At 41.6% G+C, this 26,166-nt stretch overlaps 1 protein-coding gene across 3 annotated transcripts in view; it reads left to right on the top strand.

The window, feature by feature from the left end:
* Positions 1 to 962: 962 nt before the first annotated feature.
* FCHO2 (FCH and mu domain containing endocytic adaptor 2) overlaps positions 963 to 26,166 on the top strand; it is a 166,184-nt gene continuing 140,980 nt past the window's right edge. For 2 of the 3 annotated variants that reach the window (XM_061621129.1, XM_061621125.1), the window contains exon 1: positions 964 to 1,255. In XM_061621129.1, the coding sequence (XP_061477113.1) occupies positions 1,223 to 1,255 (33 nt within the window). In that variant the 5' untranslated portion in view covers positions 964 to 1,222. Of the gene's footprint in view, positions 1,256 to 13,200; positions 13,268 to 26,166 lie in introns of all 3 variants that reach the window. The other variant, XM_061621139.1, reaches the window with a different exon arrangement.

Here is a 26,166-nt window from a genome sequence, read left to right as displayed (position 1 = left end):
ACCCAACACAATCTAAGTATCACTCTTCTGTTAGAATAGGTGTTATCCTGTATCGAGAAAATGCCAGGAAAATTGTGCTGACTTCATTAGACTGGACCTAGACCAAACTTACTATCAGAGGCTTAGTCATGCTTGACTGTTGCAGTGCAGACAGCAGTATAGTGGAACAAAGATAGGCAGTGAGACTAGCATCCATGGCTAAATGGAGTGAACTGCCACTTTCTTTTGAAAAATCCCCAAACCTCTTTATTATGATCATCCAAAACGTTGCAAAAAGGTGAGCAACCTTTTGAGCAGGCCACCAGAACTCTTCATCAGGCTGGATGTTATGCAAAGCTAGCTACAAAATTATTTTTGTTATCCAATTTTGTTATATAGACTTAGAAGGACCATGGCCATGGGGGCTGTCATGAAGGCAGTATGAATACCACTTGCTGGGAATCACAACTAGGTCAGATTTTGCTTGAGGGCTTCCCATGGGCATCTGCAGACTAGTCTGAGAACAGGATGCTGGACTATTTGAACCTTTGGTCGGATCCAGCAGACCATCTTCTTATGTAGAGCACATATACTGTAGAATTTACCATTACACCACTGCTTAAACTAACATTTCAACTATGATAATTGGCTCAGCTTCTTCTGCTCTTTATACCACCTCCCTCCCTGTTTGGAAAGGTTACTTTCTTGCAACTGATCAACCTGCCTCCAAAGGAGGACATTCATTTATTTGATTTCTATCTTGTTTTTCCATCCAGAAGGATCCTCGGAGCGCCTTTCATAAGATAACATAATACACTATCTTTGGGCGGGGGCCTGCTCTTGACCCCTCGGACGCATGGCATTGCTCAGCTCACATCCTTCGAGCCTCGGCCCCTGTAATCATCCTACAGCTGGGCCTCCGCTCTCTCTCTCCCCTTTAACCACTTAGAATCCCGCATACCCGCCTCCCCTCGTCGCGCCTGCTTACTCCCTTCGACAGGGAAATCTGGTCGCGGGCGCGTTCCTGCGTCTGTGTTGTGTCGAACTTTGGTACGTGCGCCCTGGCCGGCAAGCTCGCGCATGCGCCTTTAGCTGTAGCCTGGCTCGGTTCTGTGGAAAGGGTTTAGGCAGGACGGGAGTAGTAGCTGTTGTACCGTGAGGGGAAGGGCGGCGCTCGGCGGCAGTTTCCTCTTTCGGAGGCCCCCAGTGGCTGAGGTGGACGGAGCCGGGCCGAGGCAGCGGGATGGTCATGGCGTACTTCGTGGAAAGTTTCTGGGTAAGGAGCTGGTTTTGTTTGGAGACCCCTTCCTTTCCCCTCCCCTCCGCAGGGCTGGTTTGTGTCACGCACAATGGAAGTTAAGGGGGATAAGGGGGCACCAGGAAGCAGGACGAGCCGGAGCCGGTGACGCTTCTTCCCAGCTCCTGCGCCACCTTCGGGACAGGGTTCGGGCCTGCCGTTGTGACGGTTGCTGAGGCGGGGGAAGCGGTGGTTGGGATACCAACTCCGTTTCTCCGCCCTGGGAACGAAACTCGGCGGGAGGAGGTTTCTCGAAAGGGAAGCGGCCGCCCCGACTGCCTGTTGTGTTGGGCGAGTGAGGAGGGCATCTGTGCGCGGGGGGGCGGCGGTTTTGGTAGCTCCGGGGACGAGCTTCTCCTAGGCCAGTGCCCTTGTGTGGCTTGTGCCCTAAGACTGCCTGAGACCAGAACACCTGCTCCGGCTGCTTTGTAGTCGCCGCTCCCTTACAGAGAGAGGGTGATTCTGGGGGCTTAAAACGCGGGCGGCTTGCACGGCGGCGGCGGCGGCGGCGGGGGGACGGGGCAGGGGCTGGATGAGATTGTTTACTTTTCGTCTCCTTCGCTCTCGGTGACAAAACCCTAGAAACTGAAGCTTCGCTCACTGGAAGTTTGCTCAGGATCCTCCCCTTCCCCTCCCTCTCTGGCTCTCCTGCTAAACGCCGCTGATGTTTCTTCAGTGCCTTCTGGAATCCCAAACTACTCCTTTGCAGTGATTGCAGGTCTTGCTTGCTTGTTTGTTTGCTTTTTAAGAGATGAATTCTGTATTTCTTGCTTAACAAGATATCTTACAAATTTATTATAAAACTTCTAAGCACAGCGGCCAAGGAGACAAACCGAAGTAATAATAAGAACGTAAAGTCACAATCTAAACGTTGAATTTTATATACTTATTAGAGAGTTTTGATGGCATTGCGATAGTCTGTAGTAAGTAGAATCAGTTAAGTATAGAGCAAACCTGGATTTCTTTTTTATTAAAAAATAACCCTGTATATCTTACATGTTGTCTTTCCAAGACTCAGTGCTTGTGGCTGTGTGCTGTCCAGGAATAAAACTGTATACAAGAACACACAGTTTGCTTGCTTTTTTTCTCTGCCTCTTCCCAATTCATAATTTTAAATAGCATGGACTAACTAAACCATTGAAAATTAGCTGCTGAATTAAAACTGTTGCAGAATTGTGTCTAAGAGCTCCCATGCAACTTTGATTTGCTTAAATTGCATTTTCTTTCCAATGAAAATTCAGAGTTCCAGTGAATAGCTGCTTAGAAATGTTGTGAATTACTACCCAATTAAGATTCCAGTCTGCCATTTATTAATGGGACTTGCTTCTGCATAGGCATGTATGGGATTGTACTGTAAATGTGGAAGCCAAACAACTTTAGGCTTTTCTTATGCATACATTCTACATGTAAGTCATTTTTTGAAGATTTCCTCAAGTGCCTTCCTCTTTCTGAATCTTATAGCACAGGTCTTTATAGGTTTACTCAGAAGAAAGTCCTACTGAATTCAGTGGAATATACACCATAGTAAGTGTGCATAGAATCTCAGACAGTTGAGTGTTTTCATGCCAGAATTGTGATCAGTGCTGCTCCTTCAAAATCAGCTCAAATGTTGACTGTGGCTTTATTGAAGCACATTTAAATGGCACATTATGGAAGAGAAAATAGCTGTTCGCTATATTAGTATGATATTTGGAGTGGCAATACTGCAAATCCTTGTACATTTTAGTGGTTTATTATTTCTAGGATGTAGTCCTTTCTGAAAAAGTTAAAATATAAAACATCCTCTTTGCTCATTATCATTGGCTGTGTATCTGTTTTATGTACTGTATTTTCTTTTCCTTTATTTTACTGTTTGGGGGGGTGGTCATTGGTTTTTAATCAATGTGAAACATGTGACGGTCTCTGCTCAGGAAGAATATTTAGAACACTAGTGGCTCTGCCCCTGTGTGCTTTGCATGCCAACCCCACCACCTAACCCCAGAAACAGGAACCCCAGGCAGCCCCCCTTTGCCAGTCCTCCAGGTGACTGTTCTCCCCCCTTCTCTCAGGTTGCCAAGCCACCTTTCTCCCCCCACTTCCCTCAAGTCGCTAAGCCACCTTTCTCTCCCCCCCCCCCGTAGGTTGCCAAGCTACCTTTCTCCCCTCTTCTCCCACAAGGAGGGGAGCAGTAGAAGAGGGGGAACTGCACAGGAAGGACAGGCTGAGGCAACTCCTCAGCAATGTCCTGCTATCCTGCCACTTCCTCTCCTTCCATTGCTGAGGTAGGTGGTGATGTCAGCAACAGAGCAGGATGTTTGTTGAGGGCTGCCCCAGCCTGTTGGGACTATTGCTGTATCCCTGCCTGCCTGTCTAGCCAGCCTCCCTCACCAGCTCTTCAGCCTCATCCTCCCCGCCCCCCCGGCTGCCTGCCTACCAGCTTCTCTGGCCAGCCACCCTCATCCGCCTTGCTTGCTTGCCAGCTCCAGGCTGCTCTTACCAGTCCCCCCTTGCTTACTCGCTGGCATATATGCCTGGCTTGCTCACCCGGTCAGTTGGCTGCACACCTTACTTGCCCTCCTTGTGCACTTGCTCTCCTGGCCTGTCTGGCCTGACCACCAGCATGGAATGTTGCAGGTCGTCATGCTGTGCAGTACCACCTGTCTATGGCAAAGCAAACTGCAGCATGGCACTTACATTTTTATGTATCTAGGAACATGGGAAGTTATTACAAATATTATATAAAAATCTTCATCTCATTGTCAGGAAGAGATAATACTAATACCCTAATTATTAGGAAAAGTTCCTAAGCCAAGTTTCACTGGAGTTAATTTCAAGGACAGAACATTGTTAATCCTGACAAACCAACATTTTTAATTTTGATGTGACTAAGGGCCTATTTAAACATAAATGTGCATCAAAGTGACTTTGTAACTCAATGTGTGAACTGGCTCCACTGAAAAGCATTCTGTTTGAAATATTGTGACAGTGATGTGGAGTGAAGACTTTTCAATATATGAAAATATTCCTCAACTATATTTTCCATGGAAACATCTCTATTTCTAAAAATGCATAATTCTCTCTGCTAGCAAACTGAGGTGGTTGAGTGCTTATTAGTTTGGAAGTGAAATGGAGCTACCCCAAAATAAGCTAGTTCTTTCTACTTACTTGAGGGTTGCCCTAAGAATAAAAAAGGTTCATACATCTCTGAATGAAAAGCAAATAACATTTAAAATAAGCACCCCCCCCAAAACCCTGCTGTCAGGAATCTGTGAACGTACAGATTATTGGTAACAGTTGAGGCTACAGAGAGAGGGGTATGGGAGGGCCTAAATAAATAAATAAGTAGACAGTGTATCTGTCAGTTAAGTCTGTCTGGGAACAGTTTAAGACACAGAATGTTCATTTTAATTAATTATATTTCTGTTGCACCTTTTCTCCAAGGAGCTCAAGATGGGATACATGGTTCTTTCCTCTGTCATTTATCATCACAACAACCCTGTAACATAAATTAGGGTGAGAGAGAATGACTGGCTTCCCAGTGAACCTCATGGTTGAGTGGGGTTTTGAACCCTGGTCCCATGGGTCCTAGTCTAACACTTTAACCACTAGAGTACAGTAGTGTAGTCAGTTGAGAAAGAACGAAAAAGGAGAATGGCAGGCAGAGAAAGAGAGGGAATTGACCTGCTCAGAGTCTCAACTCCGGAACTGTGTGCTTCCTATTTCATGGCTATGAAAGTCTTGAGTTTCGCATTGGCAACTCTCTAGTGCTATGTAACACAGCTGCGGAAGTCCAGGAGGGGAGGCAACTCCTGAAATCTACTCTGCTCCAAGGCCTGAGCAACAGTACAAGGCTCCTGTTCTAGGCTGTCTGGAGCCAGCAACAAGAACATTCCTCGTAGGGATGAGGTACACTGCAACACTGTGCTGCAGGTCCCACTTGTTCTTAAAACTCATAATTGATATAACTAATGGATAAAATAGTTTCAGAATTGTAACTAAATTTTCCTGGCGACTATCCCCAGAATACATAGATACACATAAATGGGATTTTTCACTCACTCTTAACATTTTGTGGGGTGGAAGGTAACAGAGCAAGTGTGCATAATCCATAAATTGACCTGATGGGCTATGAGCCAAAACAAAATCAAAACTATTCTATTGATTATTTTTCATAATTGAATATTTCAGGTCAGCTACTTTTGACTATTATATATGCTTTTGAGATATTTATGCGTTACGTAAAATGAGCATAACATAATATAACAAATAAAAATCAGGTCAAATCAATTGAGGGCATCAGTACATTTTCCAATTCTAGATTTTCCAAAAAAGCATAGACATTTGTTTTTAAAATGCTTGGTCAATCTGCTGTGGTTGCATGTATGTGGAAGGGTCAAAGAACAATATGTTTCAACAAAGTACAGTTCTTATACTGTGTCAGGTATAAAATCTTCTGTATAATTCTTTTATGCATGTAATTATAGCATTTTGACTAATTTTCTTTTAGGGTTTTTTCCTCATTCACAGTGAAGCAGAATGTGAGGCATTGGGTTTGAATGATGTAAATAAAATTATGTTGACACTGTCATTGGATAAGCCATTTATAGCATGCTGTTCTTAAAGAGCAATATGACATAGGCAGCCCTCAACCCAGCCCTCAACCCAGCCCATATATCATTCATAATACAATGAAGGTATTGTGCCAGACTGTGATGTGGACCTAATGGGCAGCCAACCTTAATGCATGTAGATCATGTGACTTTGTTACTTTTTGCCTCCAGTGTGTAGCTGGTACATACGTATACAAGCTAGTTGAAGAAGCAAGATCTAAATAGCAAATTGTATAATAGAAAGCTCATTGTCATAGAATAATAAATTAGAAGGTACCTTGGAGGTCATCTAGTCTAGCTAAGGATGGAGGAAAAATTTGTTTGGTTCACATTTTAAAGCAAATTGACTTAATTTGCCAAACCCATATGTGGTTTGGAACACAGCTATCACTTAGATTGAACATTTCTCTGAACATTGCAATGCATCTTTGTTCAAAAAATGCAAAAAAAGGTATAAATTATGGAGAAATGTGTGTAAAAGTTTATTTTTTTAGGGGAAATGTATTGAAAGGCATAAAATGTGTATTTTAGGGGAAGAGTTAAAGGTTAAATTTTCATGCATTTTTTAAAATGACAAAAACTATTGAAACTGATATTTCCAATTGTTAAGTCCAACACACTGCTCAGAGTAGTACAGGATGAAGCTACAGAGTTAGCCATCCAGTCTCGACTTAAATACCTCCAGTGAAGGAGAGCTTGCCACTTCCCAAGGCAGTCTCTTCCACTGTTGAACAGTGCTTCTGGTTAGGAGGTTTCTCCTAATGTTTAACTAAAGTCTGCTTCCCTGCAATTTCCACATATTGGTTTTTGTCCTGCCTTCTGGAGCAACAGTGAGCAAGTAGGCTCTGCGCTCTGCATGAGGGTGAAGGTGCTACCCCCTTCTATCTCTTTTTTTTTAAAACCAATCTAGAAGAGATTGGTAGTTGGGAGGGCGTATGGCACATGTGTAGTTCCTGCACAGGGTGAGAGCCTGTGCAGTGAACTGAATGGTAGGAGAAAGTCACCAGATGCCTTCAGAGTGAGAGTTTGCAACTGGCAAAAGGTTGGCCCTCCTTGGGTGTGAGACAGGTGAGGGGAGTAGATGTGCCTTGTGTGAAAGATACTGAGTGGGTCTGACTGTTCCCAATTCCCTCAGAGGCCTACTGGGATAACTGGTTCAGATAGGTTTTGTTGGTGGGCTCTTGTTATGTCCATATCAGGTGTTTAGGAGGACACTTAGTAAGGAGGAACATGGGTGATGCCACCCCAATTTCAGTAGAAGGAGATATAGCCATGGGGAGGTGGTGAACTACCATAGAAGATGAGGGCAAGGCTATTTACGCCTTGTTCCTCACTCCCACTCCTCTCATGGACGGGTTCCTCATTGCTCATCTGCTGTGCCCACTGGTCTGTGTGTGTTGTTTAACACCAGATCAATACACAATAAGACCACACTCATCCATGATTTGATCGTGGATGAAGGTGCCGATCTGGTGTAGATTACCAAGACCTGACTGGGAGAGCTAGGAGGAGTTGAGCTAGGTACTTGGTTCAACACCAGCACAGGCTGCAGGGACGAGGGGGAGGAGTTGCTGTGGTCTACAGAACGTCCATCTCTGTCACCAGGAAACCACTCTGTCTTGGAGCTGTCTGTGGGGGCCTGCAGCTGGTGTCAGCCCAAGGAGACAGTAAACTAGGGTTGCTGCTGGTGTATTGTCCACCCTGCCGCCCAGCAGCTTCTCTGACTGAGCTGGCAGAAGCCATCTCCACTGTGGTGTTGGAGGAGGCCAGAACGATAGTCCTGGGTGATTTCAATGTCCATGCTGAGGCTGCCTCTAGTGTTCCAGCTCAGGACTTCAAGGCCTCCATGACGACCATGGGGCTCTCTCAAGTTGTCATTGGCTCAACACATAGGGCAGGCAAACCCTCAACTTGGTTTTTGCTGCAGATGGAGGAAGAGATGGCCTGGAGATGGGAGGGTAGATGTCACCCCATTGGCATGTTCAGACCACTTCCTGGTGAAGTTTAGACTTATGGCTCCAATCCTTCCCTGCAGGGGTGGTGGACAGATTAAGGTGGTCCGCCCCTGGAGACTAATGGAATCCACAGGATTCCTGAATGCCCTGGGGGAGTTCCCAGTAGATAGAGCAGGTGACCCTGTTGAAGCCCTTGTCACGCTGTGGAACAGTGAGGCGCGTCAGGCTCTTGACAAGGTTGCTCCCAAGCGCCCTCTCTGGCATTGTGGAGCCCAGGTTGCACCTTGGTACACCAGTGAGCTAAGGACAATAAAACAGGCTGGATGATGGCTAGAGTGCAAGTGGCAAAAGACGTGCTGTGAGGCTGATCGGGCACGAGTAAAGCATCATAACTGGCATACTGTGTGGTGGTGAGGGCAGCAAAGAAGGCCCACTTCTCTGCCACCATTGCATCCTCAAGTAGAGAAGGGATGGAGCTCCCTGTCTTTCCTGTCTCAACTTCCAGCAAAGTAGTAATTTTTTTGTAGGCTAGTAACTTTTGTGGGCTTATTTATAATGAAGACATTAGGAATATATACAATGGACATATAATTGTTCTTCTGTTGGAAGAGGTCTGTTAATTCGTAGTTCTTGTAGTTCTATAGGGTGAAACTACTAAGATAATAAACTGAGACTCAATCCAGACAAGACTGAGACACTGTTGGTGAGTGCCTCCCCAGCCCAGATAGTGGATGTTCACCCTGTTCTAGATGGGGTCACACTCCCCTTGAAGGAACAGGTTCGTAGTCTGGGAGTTCTTTTCGATCCTTCCTTGTCTCTTGAGGCGCAAGTGGCTCGGTGGCAAGGAATGCGTTCTACCACCTTCGGTTGGTATCCCAGCTACGCCCCTATCTGGACAGGGATGACCTCGCCTCAGTTGTTCATGCTCTGGTAACTTCTAGGCTGGATTACTGTAATGCGCTCTACGTAGGGCTGCCCTTGAAGACAGTTCGGAAGCTTCAGCTAGTGCAAAACGCAGCAGCCAGACTGCTGACGAGGACCAGCCGGTCAGCACATATAACACCTGTTCTGGCCCATTTGCACTGGCTACCTATTTGTTTCCGAGCCAGATTCAAGGTGCTGGTTTTGACCTATAAAGCCTTACACGGCGTGGGACCGCAATATCTTGTGGAACGCCTCTCCCGCTATGAACCTACCCGGTCACTTCGCTCAGCATCTAAGGCCCTCCTCCGGGTACCAACCCATCGAGAAGCCCGGAGGACAGTTACTCGATCTAGGGCCTTTTCTGTAGTGGCCCCCGAACTGTGGAACAGCCTCCCCGAAGAAGTACGCCTGGCGCCTACGCTTCTATCTTTTCGGCGCCAGGTTAAGACCTGGCTATGCTCCCAGGCATTTTAAGCGTTTATGTTATAATTTAAATTTTTATTTTTTATTTTTTTCTTTTGTTGCTGCTTGTGTTTATTGTTTGTTGTCTGATTTTATTGTTGATATTTTGTATTTTAACCTTTTTGTACACCGCCCAGAGAGCCACTCACTATGGGCGGTCTATAAATGAAACAAACAAATAAATAAATAAATAAAATAAATAAGATGCTTATTCAATGAGATTCTTAAAAGTGGGTTCATGTTTGTATAGGGAGAGTCTTTGCTTTTTTAGTTTAAGCATTCTGCTCCATTGCATAACTTGTTTATAATTGATTATTTATTGGTACTTTAAACTCCCATCTGGTTTAGTTCTTTGAGACCTTTTGGCAGTTGTTGCTTCTTTCTTGTATGGGCTTCTTAATACATTGAATTTTTAGGTATTAGAAATGTAGAAGGGAAATGGCCTTCATGTAAAGTCAGGAGATCAGATTGTTGAACCTCCAAAGGCCTGCTATGACCAAATGGCTAGACATTTTCTGGATAAAACTGCTTGCATTGCACCAGCTTCAAAAACAGATGGGACTACAGCACTGTTTAGTCCGGTTGTTATGGATTCTTTTCAGGTTGTATTACATGAGGACAAGTTGTTTGGAGGGCTATAGCCACGTGTGCTCTATAGACTGTTGCCCATCCTGTCTTTTCAAATTAACTAAGGCTGGACTGGTAATATGGACATTTACTTTAGTAAATTTCTCTCTGAGAGATTGGTTCCTGCGGCTCTTATGGAGACAGTGGTTAGGTGTCTCTTATTTATTTATTTATTTATTTGATTTATATCCCACCCTTCCTCTCAGCAGGAGCCTCTTAAAGAAGTAATCTTTGGACCCAACAAATAGTGATACTTACCTTCCAGTTTCCAGTTTGCTATTTTTGGTCAAGGTACTGGAGTGGCTGATGTCACATGAGCTCTAGGTGTTCTTAGAGGATAGTTATTTGGATCCATTCCAGTGTGGTTTCAGAACTGTTTGGTACAGAAATTGCCTTGGCTGCCATGGTGGATGACTTATGCTGGGGATTGGATGAGGGGAGTGTGACCCTATTGCTTCTCCTGGGCCTCTCAACAGTTTTGAATATTATTAACCATGGTATCCTTCTGGACCTGACTGGGGTAGGTTATGGGGGCATGGTGTTTTAGTGGTTCCATTCCTTCCGGGAGGGTCTGTCACAGAAGTCGATGCTGGGAGACTTCTGTTCCACCCCATGGCCTGTGGCTTATGGGGTGCCTCAGGGTTCTATCTTGTCCCCCATGCTCTCTAACATTTACATGAAACTTCTGGCAGAAGTCATTTAAAGGTTTTGGTTGGGGTAACATCAATAAGTAGATGACAACCCTATCTGTCTTTTGTACCTGCTCAATTTCTGAGTTCAATTTAAAGTGGTAGTTTTGACCTTGAAAGCCCTAAGCAGTCTGCGACCAGGTTACTTGAGGGACTGCTTTCATCTATATCAGCGATTCCCAATGTGGGCGGTAGTGCCCCCCTGGGGGGCATTACAGCCATTCAGGGGGGTGTTGGCATGACTACAAACTTTAGGGGTGTGTTTGGGTTCATTAGGGGGGCGTTGACATTTGGCGGTCTGATGCGACAGTTGAAGCATTTAAGTTTAATTTTATTTAATACACAAATCATTAATTTTTAAACTGTTTTGTCCCCAGGTAGAATGTATTTAATAATCTCAATTCATGGAAATAACACTATAAATAGTTGTGCTCTTTAGTAAAGAAATTCTGAATAGCGGCCAGTGTCATATCAAGGAATGGGGATATTAGCCACGCCTTGGCACTAGGTAATGTTCCGATGCTGTCTTGAGGGATGTTGGAACCAATCACGAGAGAGTGTTTGATAAGCTGGGTGTATTGGTGGAGGGCGCATTCTTCTAACGGATGAGTGCCATGTGCAAACGGGTGACGCAGACAGTCAGTTATTCACTGGTTTTCTCCAGGAATGGTACACACTACCCGTTGTTTCTGTGATGTTTAAATGAACTTGTTTAACGAAACAATGCCGGTAAACTGAATGAGTTTGTTGTTAAGTAACACAGTGTATTCTATTGGTTCATACTGTGTGGACTTAATTAGTTTTTGCTTATTTTTTTAGGATTTGTGAAATAAGAAACAACTCCTATATCTGCAATTTGTTTCTTGCTTGTATTTTATGGATTTATATACTCCAGATATTGTGAAGTCAGCCAAAACTCATCAAGCTCAAGGATCACACTAGTATTTTATAATAAATCTCATTTTATTTACTTTTCTATAACTATGTATGTATATTAATAAATCATACTAAGAATTCAATGTGTAATCTAAGTGCAATAAAAAGGCATAATAAAAACTATCAGTGATAATTGAAAATACCTTTTATGCATTACTCATATTTTAAGGGAAGAATAGGAAGCATTGGCATTTACTTAATCTGAGGGGGGCGTTGGGCACAAAAAGATTTTGCAAAGGGGCTTTGGGTCAAAAAAGGTTGGATAACGCTGATCTATATGAACTGGCCCGTGACTTGAGATCAGTTTCAGAGACCATCCTTCTGATTAAGATCATAAGTTAGCGGGCATAAGAGAGAATTCCTTCTCAGTGGTCCTGCATCATGGAATGCTTTACCTATTGATATACAATTGGTCTCTTCTATTCAGATTTTTAAATAGGCTTTAAAGGTCCACATAACATTTTATTGATGCTTTTAAGGTAATGCTTATTATTTTTAAATCTTTGGCAGAGCTACAAGAAGCTTTTATCTGCTATCAACTTTTGGTGTTTTAAATTGATGTTTGGTTTTATTCTTTTTATTTTTGTGATATGTTTTGTATTTGGAGAGAAAAAGGTTTGGATGTAATGTTAAACAAGCCCTCCTTGGTTTGTTTCTCTGCTGTCTAAGGAAGGGGCAAAGCGTAATTGCTCGAATCTGTGTGCACTATCATAAGGCCCTGGTACATTACGGTTAAAACAAGCTGTGAAGCTTGGCTTAGCATTTTGTAGCCAGTATTATAAAAGATTCAAAATTCTTTTTTAATTACCCGTTTTGGGGGAATGTGGCTTAGTCTAACTGGAAATGTTTGGGGGAATGTGGCTTAGTCTAACTGTCTACCAAGTGAAACCTTATGATCAGCGTTTGTAACATTTGATAACTTAAGTTGATAACTTAATCCTATCTATGAGACTTGATCTATGTGTGCATTTAGTGAAGAATAATTACTGACTTATATGTTACAAAAATAAACTGGAATGAAAAAAGGAGGACATCTTTAAAAAATATTGGCAGCCATTTATTTTATACACTGCACAGGTAGAGAGGTAGACAAGCTCCAGCCCCTTTTGTAAAACTTTGGGCTGCATGATTGTGGTTGATTATCACTGACTTTAGAACTTTCCCATGATATATAGATGTATGTGTGTTGTGAGTAATCACAGTTTGGAGCACGGTGGGTGGGTGCGTGTACGAAAACTGTAATGATTTGACTGTATTACACTTTGTATGTTGGAAATAAGTCAGTATTTTTTGTTTATTTATTTAATAATAATAATAATAATAATAACAACAACAACAACAACAATAATAATAAAATTAATTTTTGTGTCGCCTATCTGGCCGAAGCCACTCTAGGCGACATACACATTAAAATTCAACAGTACAATATAAATACATAATAAAATACAGTGCAGTCAACAATAACCATTTTACAAAGCAGCAGTACAGAACAGTTTAGGGCCATCAATAGACAATTTTAAAACAATCATAGAGAAATTAGCCCACCCCGGGGATCCCAAAGGCCTGCCCAAAGAGCCATGTTTTTAAGGCTCGGCGAAATGTATCCAGGGAAGGGGCATGGTGAAGATTGAATGGGAGGGAGTTCCAGAGAGTGGGGGCCGCCACTGAGAATGCCCTCTCTCTAGTCCCCACCAACCTAGCTGTTTTCGTAAAACAGTGCCTCCTATTCCCAATCCCTCCAGGCGATCTAACAGGATATCGTGGTCGACAGTATCAAAAGCCACTGAGAGATCCTGGAGGACAAGAAAGGTGAGTTTTCCCCTGTCTAATGCCCTCCTCATATCATCCACCAGAGCGACCAAGGCTGTTTCAGTACCATGTCCAGTCCTGAAACCCAATTGGTATGGATCCAAATAATCCGTTTCATCCAAGTGTGCTGGATATAGATGTTGTGGACTAGAACTCCCACACAGCAAGTATTGCTTGTGCATTTGTGCCCAACTACACATAATTTTAATGAAATGTGTCACTTGAAGTGGTGTCAGAGTTTAAAAAGAAATAGATTAAAACCAAGTACAGGGGCCTCAATCTGGATCAGGATCATAACGCTTAGGGAAGTTGGTTTTACTATTCCCTTCCTTGCTGTGATCCTGATATATTGTCCCCTCATGGCAAAGAGGGATAGTGAAAAGAGCTCCCATTGGTGCCAGTGGGTGAACACCTCAGTAATTTAAGAACTAAGGTGACACATACCTAGGTGACTCTTTTGCTGGCCCCATATTCAGGTAAAATGGCCCGTTGTTTTAATTTATATCACCCCTGAAATGTGCATCCATTCATTGTTACTAATGAATTTTATGAAACAATTTTTATAGTGGAACATTTTCCATAGAAAAAGTAAACACTGGAAAACTTTCTGGAAATCCTCCCGTTTTGCAAAAATGTCCACTCTACATCACTGTTGTTAAACCCATGACAGTCACCCCCCCCGTCCTAATATCCTCTTGCTACAATATATTGAAAACAGTGGAGAAAAACTCAATCTGCTTCCAACTGAACACAGGCTTCTAGCCTATCATGTGGACATGATGGCAGCGAAGAAAGCTCACTGCTCTGTCACCATTGTGTCTGCTCAGTGTTGTCCAGCGATGCTTTTCTGGGTTGTCTGGATTCTTTCGGTCTCTGGCTCTACAGTGGCTCCTGAGCCCTCAGTTACTCGCTGTGACAGGTTTGTGAGGCACCCTGCAGATAAAATTGCCTGCATTCAGACTGACTTGGACTCCTCATTAACTACGATTGTGCCACCTGTCCTCAAGGCTTCCTCTGGTAATTTTTCTGTTGGTAATTTTCAGCTTGTAAAGCCTGAGGATATGGACAGGACTCTGGGAGAAATGAGCACCACTACTTACTTTCTTGACCCTTGCCCATCCTGGTTAATTAAATCTGCCAGAGTGGCAGTGGCTGGCTGTTTGGAATATTTAATTAATACCTCCCTGAGGGAAGGTTCTATGCCAACATTGTTGAAAGAGTCCATGATAAGACCTTTGTTAGAGAAGTCTGTCTAAGACCTGTGGATCTTGACAGCTTCTGCCCAGTCTCTTAATCTCCCCTTTGTGGGTAAGGTGATTGAGAAGGTAGTGGCTGCTCACCTCCAAGATTTCCAGAATGAATTGGGTTATCTAGACCCTTTCCAATCAGGCTTCAGGCCTGATCTTGGGACAGAGACGGCTTGGTCGCCCTGCTTGATGACCTACACCGGGCATCAGACGGGGAGTGCATTCCTGTTGGTACTGCTACACCTCTCAGCAGCTTTCGATACCCATCAACCATGATATCCTTCTGGGCCATCTAGCTGGGATGGGATTGGGAGGCACCATTTTACAGTGGATCCAGTCCTACCTGGTGGACAGGTCCCAGAAAGTGGTACTGGGAGACTACTGGGAGACTACTGCTCAACCCTCTGGCAGCTGGTCTACAGGGTCTTGCAAGGTTCCATTCTGTTTCCCATGCTCATTAACATCTATATGAAAACGCTAGGAGAGGTCATCAGGAGATTTGGAGTACAATGTCATCAGTAAGGTGATGGCACACAACTGTCTCTCCCTAGCATCTGATTGCAAGGAAGGAGTGCCCATCCTATACTGGTGCTTGCAGGCTGTGAAGGGCTGGATGTGGGCTAACAATCTGAAACTTAACCCAGACAAGATGAAAGTGTTGCTGGTCAAGGGGAAAGCTGCATCAGGGATAGGGCTGCAACCTATTTTGGATGGGGTCACACTCCCTTTGAAAGAGCAAGCCCACAGTTTGGAAGTGCTCCTGGATCCTGCTCTGCTGCTTGAATATCAGGTGGCCGTGGTAGCCAGGAGTGCTTTTGGCCAACTTAAACTGGTCTACCAGCTGTGCCCATTCCTGGAAGTAGTTGACTTGTCACAAATACATGTGTCATGGTGGCCATCGGGGCTTGATTACTGTAACCAGGGCTGTGGAATCGGTACATCAAACCTTAGACTCCGACTCCTCTATTTTTCTACTGTCCGACTCAGACTCCTTCATAAATGGCAAATGTATATTATATATATATATATAATTTGATTTATATCCTGCCCTTCCTCCCAACAGGAGCCCAGGGCGGCAAACAGAAACACTAAAAACACTTTAAGACATCATAAGACCTTAAAATACATTAAAACAAAAAATGTAAATTATTAATTTTATTTTGAAGTGGGAGTTGGTACATTTCTACCGACTCCGACTCCACCCAAAATTGCTTCCGACTCCACGACTCTGATTCCATAGCCCTGACTGTAACACCCTTTACGTGGGGCTGTCTTTGAAAATGGTTCAGAAATTTCAGTTGGTTTAAAATGTGGCAGCCAAACTTTTTACTTGGATTGCAGCATGGGGATCATATCACTCCTGTGCTTTACCAACTCCACTGGCTCCCAGTTTGTTTTCAAGCCCAATTCAAAGTGCTGGTTTTGACCTTTAAAGCCCTAAAAGGCCTTGGACCAATGTACCTGAGGGACTGCTTACACCCACATATACCAGCTCGTGATTTAAGATCAGTTGCCTCTGATCTCTGCATGCCTGGAATGAAAGATGTCACACATATTTTCAGCCATAGCCTCCAAGCTTTGGAATACCCTACCACAAGAAGCCTGCTCTACTCCCTCCCTGATCATGTTCCAGAGACTTTTGAGAACTATCTTGTTCCGGAGAGCTTTTGGGAGAGCTTTTTGAAGGTTAAGCCTGAAACTGATTTTATTTTCCGCCTTTTTAGTTATACCTCTTTAGTTGCCTTTTAATATCACTCACCTAGATTTCTTAACTGTATTTTATGTATTTTTATCTATTTTGATGTTTTATTATTATTGTGTATTTTATTGTGAGCTGCCCTGAATGCCCTATTATCCTGAATGCAGGATAGGAATATTTCAAATAATAAATAATAATAGACTGCTAGGGGGTTGATCAGGCCAATTTTTTCTCTTTCCCATGCCTCCATTTTCCTTTTGTCTTTCTTGCAATGTTCACTCAGTTTCTCAACTTCTCTTAACAATTAGGGCGATAAATTCCCACAGATACCACATTCCTAATTTCTTTTACGTCCTTTTTGCTGCTCCCAGAGTGGACAGTGAGAGCTGCTGATAGAAAACAATATAGAAATTGAGGCATTTAGCATAATTGTGCTCTCCAACCAAAAGTAACACCAAAGGCAGGCGTTCAGCATCTAGGGTGAACATGAAAGCTCCATCTCCAGACAATTAAATGAGGTAGCATGCAATCCAGTACTTACCTGGGAGTAAGTCCAATTGAACCCAATGGAGCTTTCTTCTGAGTAGACACGTATTGGACTGCAGCCTTACCCTAGTATTTTTTAATTATTATTTCTGTGCCTTTTACCCTAGGAGGAGTGATGGGTTGCCAGAACATTTGCCGGTACCTTGAATTGATTATATCTGATTTAGCATTTTTTTTATTATCTTAAGTAAACAAAACTGACAGCGCCATCTTATCTGCTGTATTTTCCTGATCTTGAAGGGTAGTTGAACTGACTGAATAGGCTCCAGCAAATCTGTTCTCCATGGTAATTATGATGACTGGTCATCCTTGCTCTGGAAAGTAAATGACGTGATAATGATGAGGCTGTTAAGTTTTGCTTTTGTTTGTGATGATTAGCTCAAATTTAAAAGGTATGGAAATACAGGAAGCTGAGCCAGTCTTTTGTAGGAGGAGTGGTTTACTTATCTATGCTAATCAGTTGGAGTCAAAAGGAGTTCCAGCTTAAAAATATGGTTGGGGAAATGGAGAAGCTTGTTTCTTTAAGTCAGTAACTCTTTTGCAGTCATTGCAGTAACTCTTTTGCAGGTTCATGTGCTGCCCCCCTTTTTCTCCCACACAGCTGAGAGTTCAGAAGCGCTTGCTTTTAGTTAGAAAGAACTTATGTCATTTGGACCAAAAAACTCTGGTTAGTATTAACTATGATTAGTTTTAAAAGTGATGGGGAACCTTTTTGGACTGAGGGCTGCATTATTCTGCTGGAAAGTAGCTATGTTCCACTAGCAGGCAGGGCTAGATCCACAAGTAGCTATGTCCAAACTCACATATAATCACAAACCTTTAACTAATATGCACACAGTCTAACTCTACGTTGAGACACTTTCTCCAGTGGGCACCAGGACACCCCCAAGTGGGTACTGTCTTCTTTTGCTAGTGCTTGAGGCAGGAAAGAGTTAACACTCCAACAGATCATCACCACAGCTCCTCCCATGGAGTGCTCTATGGGAGGGACTGTGGTGACAGTCCCTTCTGTTGGAGTGTTAAACTCTTTCCTGTCTCAAGCACTAGCAAAGGAAGGCAGTACCCACTTGGGGGTGTCCTGGTGCCCCCAGAGAAACACCTTTCTGGTGAGTAAAACAGTTCCTTCTCCTTTGCTCTAATCTTCTTGCAGAGGAAGGACCTGCAATTGCATAATTTGCACAGCATCAAAATCTTTTCCCTCTGAGTTGCTCCTTGCTGTGTCCTGCATCCAACCCACGGGCCAAGGATTCTCCACCCCTAATTTAAAACAAGCTACTTTCAAGCCATGATTTCTGAAGCTGGTTTGTTCAATCTTACCAAGTACATCATGAGAAGTGGAAACTCCCAAACTCCGCCAAGCCACTCCAGAGGAGAGGGAGTATGTGAGCCCAAGGCTCGTTGTGCCTTGTTTTCTTCTTGTGCACAGCATGCAAAACAATGATTTAGTGTGAACTAAGCCACTTGGTTCTCACATTCAAAGTAGTTGCTTGCAGTTCAAATGAGTAAATATTAAAAATAAAGAAATAGGAATAAGATGGGGAGAGTGAAGTAAAGGTTCAAGTAACCCCTGGGTATTTCTCTCATTTTCTTTCATGGTATTCCTGCTTTGTACTAGCGGTAAAGTGTTTATTTTTTCCGTTTCTGATTAAATTCTAAAGGTTGTATTCAGTTGACTCAGCCTTTGTTAAACAAATGTTCAATTTGTGTTACAAGTTGAGCCTATGTTGCTTTACTCAAAGGAAATACTATTTAGTTCAGTAGATCTTAGTCCCTGATAGGTGTGTATAACATTGCAGACGTAGAATTCTACTTGGATAATGGTTTTATTTGCACACAGCGCTAAACCAATAATCTTGGTTTAAAATAAGCCACGGTGTGCCCAGCTTGCAACCATTTTGCTACTTTGTTCATGCAAACACTGGGCAAGTTAGCATTCAGCTGTTAACCATAGCTTCCCTTTGTGTGCAAATCCAGAAACTGTGGTTAATAGCTTCAAAATAAGCCAGGCTGTGAAGCCAATTTATAGCTGCATATCCTGGCTTGTTTTGAGTGGATCACAAATTAGTTTAGTCTTTTAAGATTCCACATAACTTTTTCTTAAAAAACTAACAATTCTCCGTTTTCGTAATAAGTATCCTAGAAAAATTCAAATAATTTATTGATCCCATTCCACACTTCTTCCATATTTTGTAGATGTACCAGGAAACAACAGTGTAAATATTTCATAATAACTTATATAAAACATATTAAAATGTTTTTGGGGAAAGCTTAAAAATATGAAAGGAGAGAAAACCTGTAGAACAAATTTCATGTTAAAAGTGTGTGGTGGTAAGGGAGTTAAGTGTACATAAAACCCAAATTACATCATTAGACAATATATGTGTAAATAAATGCATAAAATATTGTTGTAGTATCATGGAATACCTGACTTCACAGCTGGCTACTACTCACTAATTCTTGGCTATCAAGCCCAGTCATAACTCGCAGACCTTTGTAACCAAAATGTTTGATTAAGAATAAATAAATAAAGTGTACTTAGTGTGGTTTAAATACTAAATATATTCAAGCAACTTCAATGATTTACTTTATTGGAATGCTTTTAAATATTAAAAGGTATGGCAATAACATATTCTTCCCTTATGTAATCTAGATACTAAGATAAAAATGTGGTTGTTGTATTAATTTTAGCATGACTGAAGAGCTGTATGCATAAGTTTGTGTGCTTCTTGGGGATAATTGCTTGAAAAACACAAATTACAATTTTTATTAGCTTTGACTGGTATCAATTTTGTCTTTTTATTGTATGCATTAATCATGTGTTGTATCCAGTTTTGTTCCATGAATGGAAGAGGTCCTTCCATTCACAAAAGAGCCTTTGATCTAAGAGTCCATTAATGCAGAGGTTCCAAACTGTGGTCCATGGAGCATCAGTGTTCCCCAACCTTCATTGAGGTAGTCCATGGCATGTCCACATTAAATATTCATACTGATTTTTAATTGCGTTTTCTTATGTTGTAGTGGAGTCTGAAATATGTGGAATGCACATTATAATACAATTAAATACAATATAAGAAAAAAAGGGGAAATACAATTAAGAGTCATACACTATCTAGCACAGCTCATTACGATTGCTACAATAGGCAGAAAAAGCATTAAGTGGTTTGCCAAGACCATCAGCAATTTTCAAGTAGTCCCTGGGGGTGGGGAGAAGGTTTGGGATCCACTGCATTAATGAGAAACTAGGGGAGGCCATTTTTGCTGATTTCTCTGCAGATCCCCCCCATACTACCCTTCCAAGCTGTTCTAGAGGATCCACAAATGTTTATCTGGTGGAAATAGTTTCCCTCATCTTCTGTTAATGTAGATAAGAAGCCCTTCTGCAAATGGAAGAATACAAATGGATTCAATCTGTCCATTTGTCACTAAGGATAAAAAAATGGAAACCTTTCAATTGAAAAATACAGCAGTGGAAAATTTTCCAGTACATATATTACACCACATAATTTCCCAAAAGTTGACAGGTATTTCTTGGTGGGGGGTGGGGTTAGTAGTTTACTTTTACTATAGGAGTACAAACTCCTATACTTCTGCATACTTAGAGTCCAGCAAGTGTGTAGAAATTGCTCCCTAATTTGGGGGTAGGATAGCCACTTGACCGTTTGAGTTTACTGTTAGAGGGAGTCATATTTTTCATAGCAATTTTATTCATTTATTTATTTGAAGCATTTTTTCTTTGTCAGTCAGCCAAAAAAGGCTTCCAGAGTGACTTACAAAGATCCATAATAAGACAACCTGTGCCCTCAGCCTTACAATCTAGGATATATGGTTTTTTAAAAATAGGGTATGTTTCTTACTTCTGTTCTCTTTTAAGACATTTTTCAGGTAGATCTGGAACTGAATAAAAAATCTCAAGCAATATGTTTTCATGTTATTGTTAGACATTCAGTGCTATAATGCTCTACATTTTTCAGTGTCTTCAGTGCTTCATACAATATTTCAGCAGCAGTTCTAGCTCTTTTTCATATAACATCATGCAGTCACGTAGATGTCTCAAGGTCTCTGACAATAAATAGCAAACGATTTCATTTTTTTCTTATATTTCTAGGCAGTGGTTTCAAGGTTAAAACAAAGAATGCAGACAAGGGATATATCTATTAAGTACCGTTGGTGTGATTAAAAACAGATGACATAATCCCATTAATAAAAATTTTTGCTCTGGGAGGTTAAGTATGTAGCATAGATCCATTTCTTGTAGCTTATCCCAAACTGAAATTTATTAAGAGTTTTTTAAAAAAGGCTATTCAAGATTATCAAAGGCCTTCTGCATCTAAAAATAACAATAAGGTCTCTTGGTTTAATTTAGTTGAAAAGTCTACAATATGCAATACTATCTGTATAATCCCTCATTTGTTGGTTCCATAGGACCTCTCTGGTCCCGGTGTATATATTGGTACAAACAGTATTTTATCTCTTTGCTAAGAAACTAGTAAATACTTTATAATCAATATTTAAAAGCTATAAAGGATAATGTATAATGTTACCAAGGTTGGATCTCTAGTCCTATAAATAGATTTCTTGCATAGATGTTGCTTGTATCTCATACTCTCTTGCTAAAACATCTGGGGTACTGTTAATTGAGAAGCAAGTTCTTAACTCGTCTTGGCACTTTGTTGTTACATCAGGATTTGCTAACAGCTTAATTTAATTTCCAGTTGATTTTTTGGCACCTTCCTATGCAGCTCAGTCAAGACTGGGTTATGATTTGTGCATGTTGCTCTTTGTATGGTGCTTGTTTCGTGTTTTGCAATAGAACTGGCATTATCCAAATCATATATATTCTCGTATGCATGCTGTAGGGAACAGAGTAAAACAGCGTATAATCTCTTATATTGCTATTCTGATGCCTCTTAACTATCTGTTAACATTAACGCATTCATGTTTATTTTAGCAATTTTAGGTAATGCACTAGAATATTTTTATCTTAGATTTATCTCTGATAGGATCTATTTCAGCATTCATGTCTCTTGCTAAGACAATTTCTGTCTGCAAAGTCAGTTAGAATATTAAACAGAACGTCCCATACAAATTTGCTTGGTTCTCATTTAGGGATATATTTCCTATTGTCAGCGTTCCTATAGATTCCTTCACATTTAGTGAAATATATCTTCCTTTCTAGTTTGATTCTCTACCTCCCACTTCTGATTCTCCAAATAAACTACCCCCTTGACTTTTTTGGATAGACAAGTGGTGAACTCAGCTCCAAATATATATTTTTAACAAGTGATCATTCCCTTTCTTTATGTGCTCTTCTTGCAGATGTACTATATTCCTGCCTCTATACTTCCTCACTGACCTAACTTTTACTTCTCTTCCACATTTTTTGTATCTGCTCTTATCTTTTGTCATCCCGTTTGATATTTTTGTCCCCTCTCAATATTACATACTATGACTCATTCCTTATCCATATAAACATTTAGTCTAAATGTAATATGCCACTTAAACTGAATATGTCTTTCCTTTAGACACAGAGTAAAAAAATGTAGTTTTCTTCCTTTTGAAGTTATAATTGTATTTTGTTTTAAATTGTTCTTAATCTTGTCTTGTACATAGTTTGACCTGCTCTGGAACGTGGTGGTGGTGGTTGTTAAATCGTATGATGTCATATGACATCAATTGATATGACAGGTGGATGGCCCTGCCCACATCTCAAAAGTGTCCATGAAGGGTGAGCTAGTTCTGGTGGATGCAGCTTGCTGGCTGTATCTAACTCTGGACTCCTGCTTAGACCATCAAGTGCTCCCAGTCCAGAAATATTGGGTTGGCAGCAGTTGCTGCTACCATCTGTGTTCCCTGTAGTTCAGTAATGGTTTTCAAGCGTCTGGAACTCTTGTTGCCCTCTTACACTGACATATTGCCAAACTAGTTTGCACTGACAATAGTTTAGAATGTAAAGCATGGTTTGAGATCCCTGGAGTCAGTTACTTCTTGTGGGACCAGTTTAAGTTATTGTGGCTTGAGGATGGGCAAGACACTTGTAGGGATTTGACTGACCATGAACTCTGTCTGCACATTCCATCAGAATTGGGAGAGGCTGTAGATATGATGGGCCAATGCTTGGAGATGGGGGAGCAGCTCTATTTGTGGTCTGTGCTAGGATTCGGGGTGAGGGGCTGTATAGAATGACCTATATGGTAGGACCCAGATTTTGTAATAATCTCCATTTAAAGGTGCTTCTGTCTCCCACATAGTTGGGTTTGAGACCTAGGCTTTTGCAGTTCGACAAATAGGTGTACCCCTCATTAGCAGTGTATGTGTTTTAATGTTTTAATGGTTTGTTTCTTCCGTTTTAATGGTTTGCTACTAAATTTCTAGTGTACATATAGTTCTAGCTCTGTGTACTGTATTTTGTTAATTTGGATGTGCATTGCCCTGTCCTTTTTCCAATGAAGCAGGATTTAAATTAGTAATCTGTACCATCATCTTGTATTGTATACTTGAAGTATAAAAAGATCATTTATCACTTTAATTTTTTTCTAATGTCTTGTCCCATATCTTTCTAGTCTAGGCAAATTTATCAGATTTGCTAATATTAATGTAGAAACTACAGTGGCAAAACTTCTATTTTTACCAGTAGAAGAATTGAGGAAAGCTATTCCTTCCTTAGATAAACCAGAAACAAGAATTGCTGTGCAAAAGTTACTACACTGTTAAACAAGATTTTTAAAGTTCAAATATGCTTTTGGGAAGACAAGAGTTAGGCTTCTAACTTTTCTGCAGAGTTTTAACATACATTAGGATAGTTAACAAAACAAAGAGTTCCTGTAATGTGTTTCCTGTTACGTTCTGAATTTTTGAAATGCTTGCACAGATACTTTCATTTCCATGTTAGCATTAGGTTTTGTTTACTTAGTTAAGAGAATAGTCAAATTTAATACAAACATGTGTTATTTTAGTTTATAGCCCATCTTGTTCCCATGGTGGTAATTCGTGGATTTAAAAGAATGTCCAGTGGATTCTTGTCCATTGATAGTAACAATCTATACAGGGGTTTTATGGGCATTAGGTATGTTCATGCACTACATGATCCCTAAAGCACACATGGCAGATGCATGAACAGTCTGTTTGCACAACAAATGCGGGAAATATTGGGGTCCATATCCTCACAGAAGGCAAAGAGCTCCTTCTTTGCAGCATCCTGCATTGCACTGTTTGTTCTGAAATTGTGATGTGCTGAATCAGGAACACAAGAATGATTGTGTGTGACATATCCATTAGGACTAAGGAGACTAATTGGAAGGTGGCATATGATGGAAAGAGCAAACAAAAATATCAAACTGAATTCTGCTCTTGATTCTTACGATGAAAATATTGTGTGGCAATCTTTAACTGATTCATTTTAATGTACGGATATTACGAAAGTTATCCTAAAATGATTTCATTTTTTAATGTTAAAAACCATAATCAGAACAGACTGTGGTTTAATGTGCATTATTTATTTATTTATTAGATTTATTAGTTGCCCATCTGGCTGGTTGCCCAGCTGCTCTGGGCGACGTACAGAATAAGAACATACAAATACATTAAAACATTAAAATCTCAAACAGTAGTCATAAAACCTAATCCAACCCAAAAGCCTGTCTGAAGAGCAAGGTCTTCAAGGCCTGGCAGAAGGTCATCACAGCGGGGGCATGGCGGAGATCATTTTATTTAGTTTCCTACTAAATAAAAAGCAGTGACACCTAGGTAAGCCCTGTCTACATGCTGTGTACACAGCTAAACTCCTTGCTGCACTCCTTCCCAACTTTTCCTACTGATGCACCACCCGGAAAAAACCTAGAATGAGCCTCGTGATGATGTTTGAAACTGGGCTCGAACCAAAATATCTCCAAACAAACAACAAGTGGTAATCAATGTTTGTTCTGGGTTTCCTGCTTGTGATTTGCTTGGGGAAAACAACCCTAAGCCTGGTTTGGATGTCATGACAAGCTACACTCTGGCTTGTTTCCTGTTGGCATGTCTGCAAAAAAAAAGGGAGAGAAGCACAGTGAGAACTTTCAGCAACAAGCATGAGCATTTGCATCAAATCATAGTGTTTTTAACTATGGTTTAATGTGACAGTTTAATACCATCAGCCACTACTGCTAGAAGGAATGTTGATCTAATTTGGAACAAGGCAGAGCAATACTATGACCCCATTTTTATTCTCTATTTAATAAGGTGAACAAGAGAATAATGGCATACTTCTCAATATAATTAAAAGAAACAGTCCTCCTTGAGGCATTTTAGAATGAGCTAACCTCTGTGGGAAGTGATGAGTATGAAAAATATCAGAGTTGAAGAATTTTTTTTTACTGCTTCATCTTATGTAAGCTCCCTCTAGGATGCACACCTCAACGTGATCAGGTCGGTTTGAGAGTGTTGAAGAAGCTGAGAGCAATGCTGTCAGTAGTCTAGACCAAGAGGCTAGACTCCTAGCAGGGGCACCCATAGCGGAATGGTCAAAGCTGAGACAACAGACTAAGATGCATCCAAACTCAGAGGAAGGCAATGGTAAACCACCTCTAAATACCTCTTACGCTATGAACAAAGTATCCAAAATGCAACACAAGATAGTGCTGGAAGATGAGACTTCCAGGTCAGAAGGCACTCACTGAGCTACTAGGGAAGAAGAAAGGTTAAGTACGAGTAGCACTGTGACTAATGACGCCACTGGGTCAAAGCCGAATGGAAGCCCAGAGGCTGATGGTCACAGAAGTGAAAGGAGAGTCCGGAGTTGTATGACGTACACAATAGGAACATGGAATGTGAGAAGCATGAACCAGGGAAAGTTAGAAATTGTCAAGCAAGAAATGGAACATATCAACATTACAATACTTGGCGTCAGTGAATTAAAATGGATGGGAATGGGACATTTTCACTCAGGCAACTACAAAATGTTTTATGCAGGAAATGAGAAATTAAGAAGAAACGGGGTTGCTTTAATAGTGAGAAGTGACGTAGCAAAAACAATTAAGAGCTATAATGCAAGGTTATAGCTGAGGGAGTTATATCAATGATATTTAACAGGAAACCTATTAACATAACTATCATCCAAGTCTACGCTCCAATGGCAAATGCTCTTGAGCCCCAGGCGGGCCTGGATCAGGAGGTGGGGGAGCCCCAGGGCTCCTTCCTGGTGCAGAGTGACTCTGGGGGGGAACTTTTTGAGGGCGCACCCCCAGCTCTGCAGATGGCAGAGATGTCAGAAGTGGAGGAAGCTCCTGAAGATCTGGGGGGAGGAGACACAACCAACCACTCTCTGATTCCCATGGGAAATTTGCCTGCTCACGTGGAGACCCCTCCCTTGCCAAGCGCCCCAGGAGAGCCGTTGGAGCAAGACCTCGCGGGCATACCAACTGCCCCCCGGA

The sequence above is a fragment of the Rhineura floridana genome, chromosome 1 (assembly GCF_030035675.1).
Source record: "Rhineura floridana isolate rRhiFlo1 chromosome 1, rRhiFlo1.hap2, whole genome shotgun sequence".
In the NCBI taxonomy this organism is placed as follows: domain Eukaryota; kingdom Metazoa; phylum Chordata; class Lepidosauria; order Squamata; family Rhineuridae; genus Rhineura; species Rhineura floridana.
The sequence above is the reverse complement of the archived record's forward strand: the minus strand, read 5'-3'. Positions and strand labels throughout refer to the sequence as shown.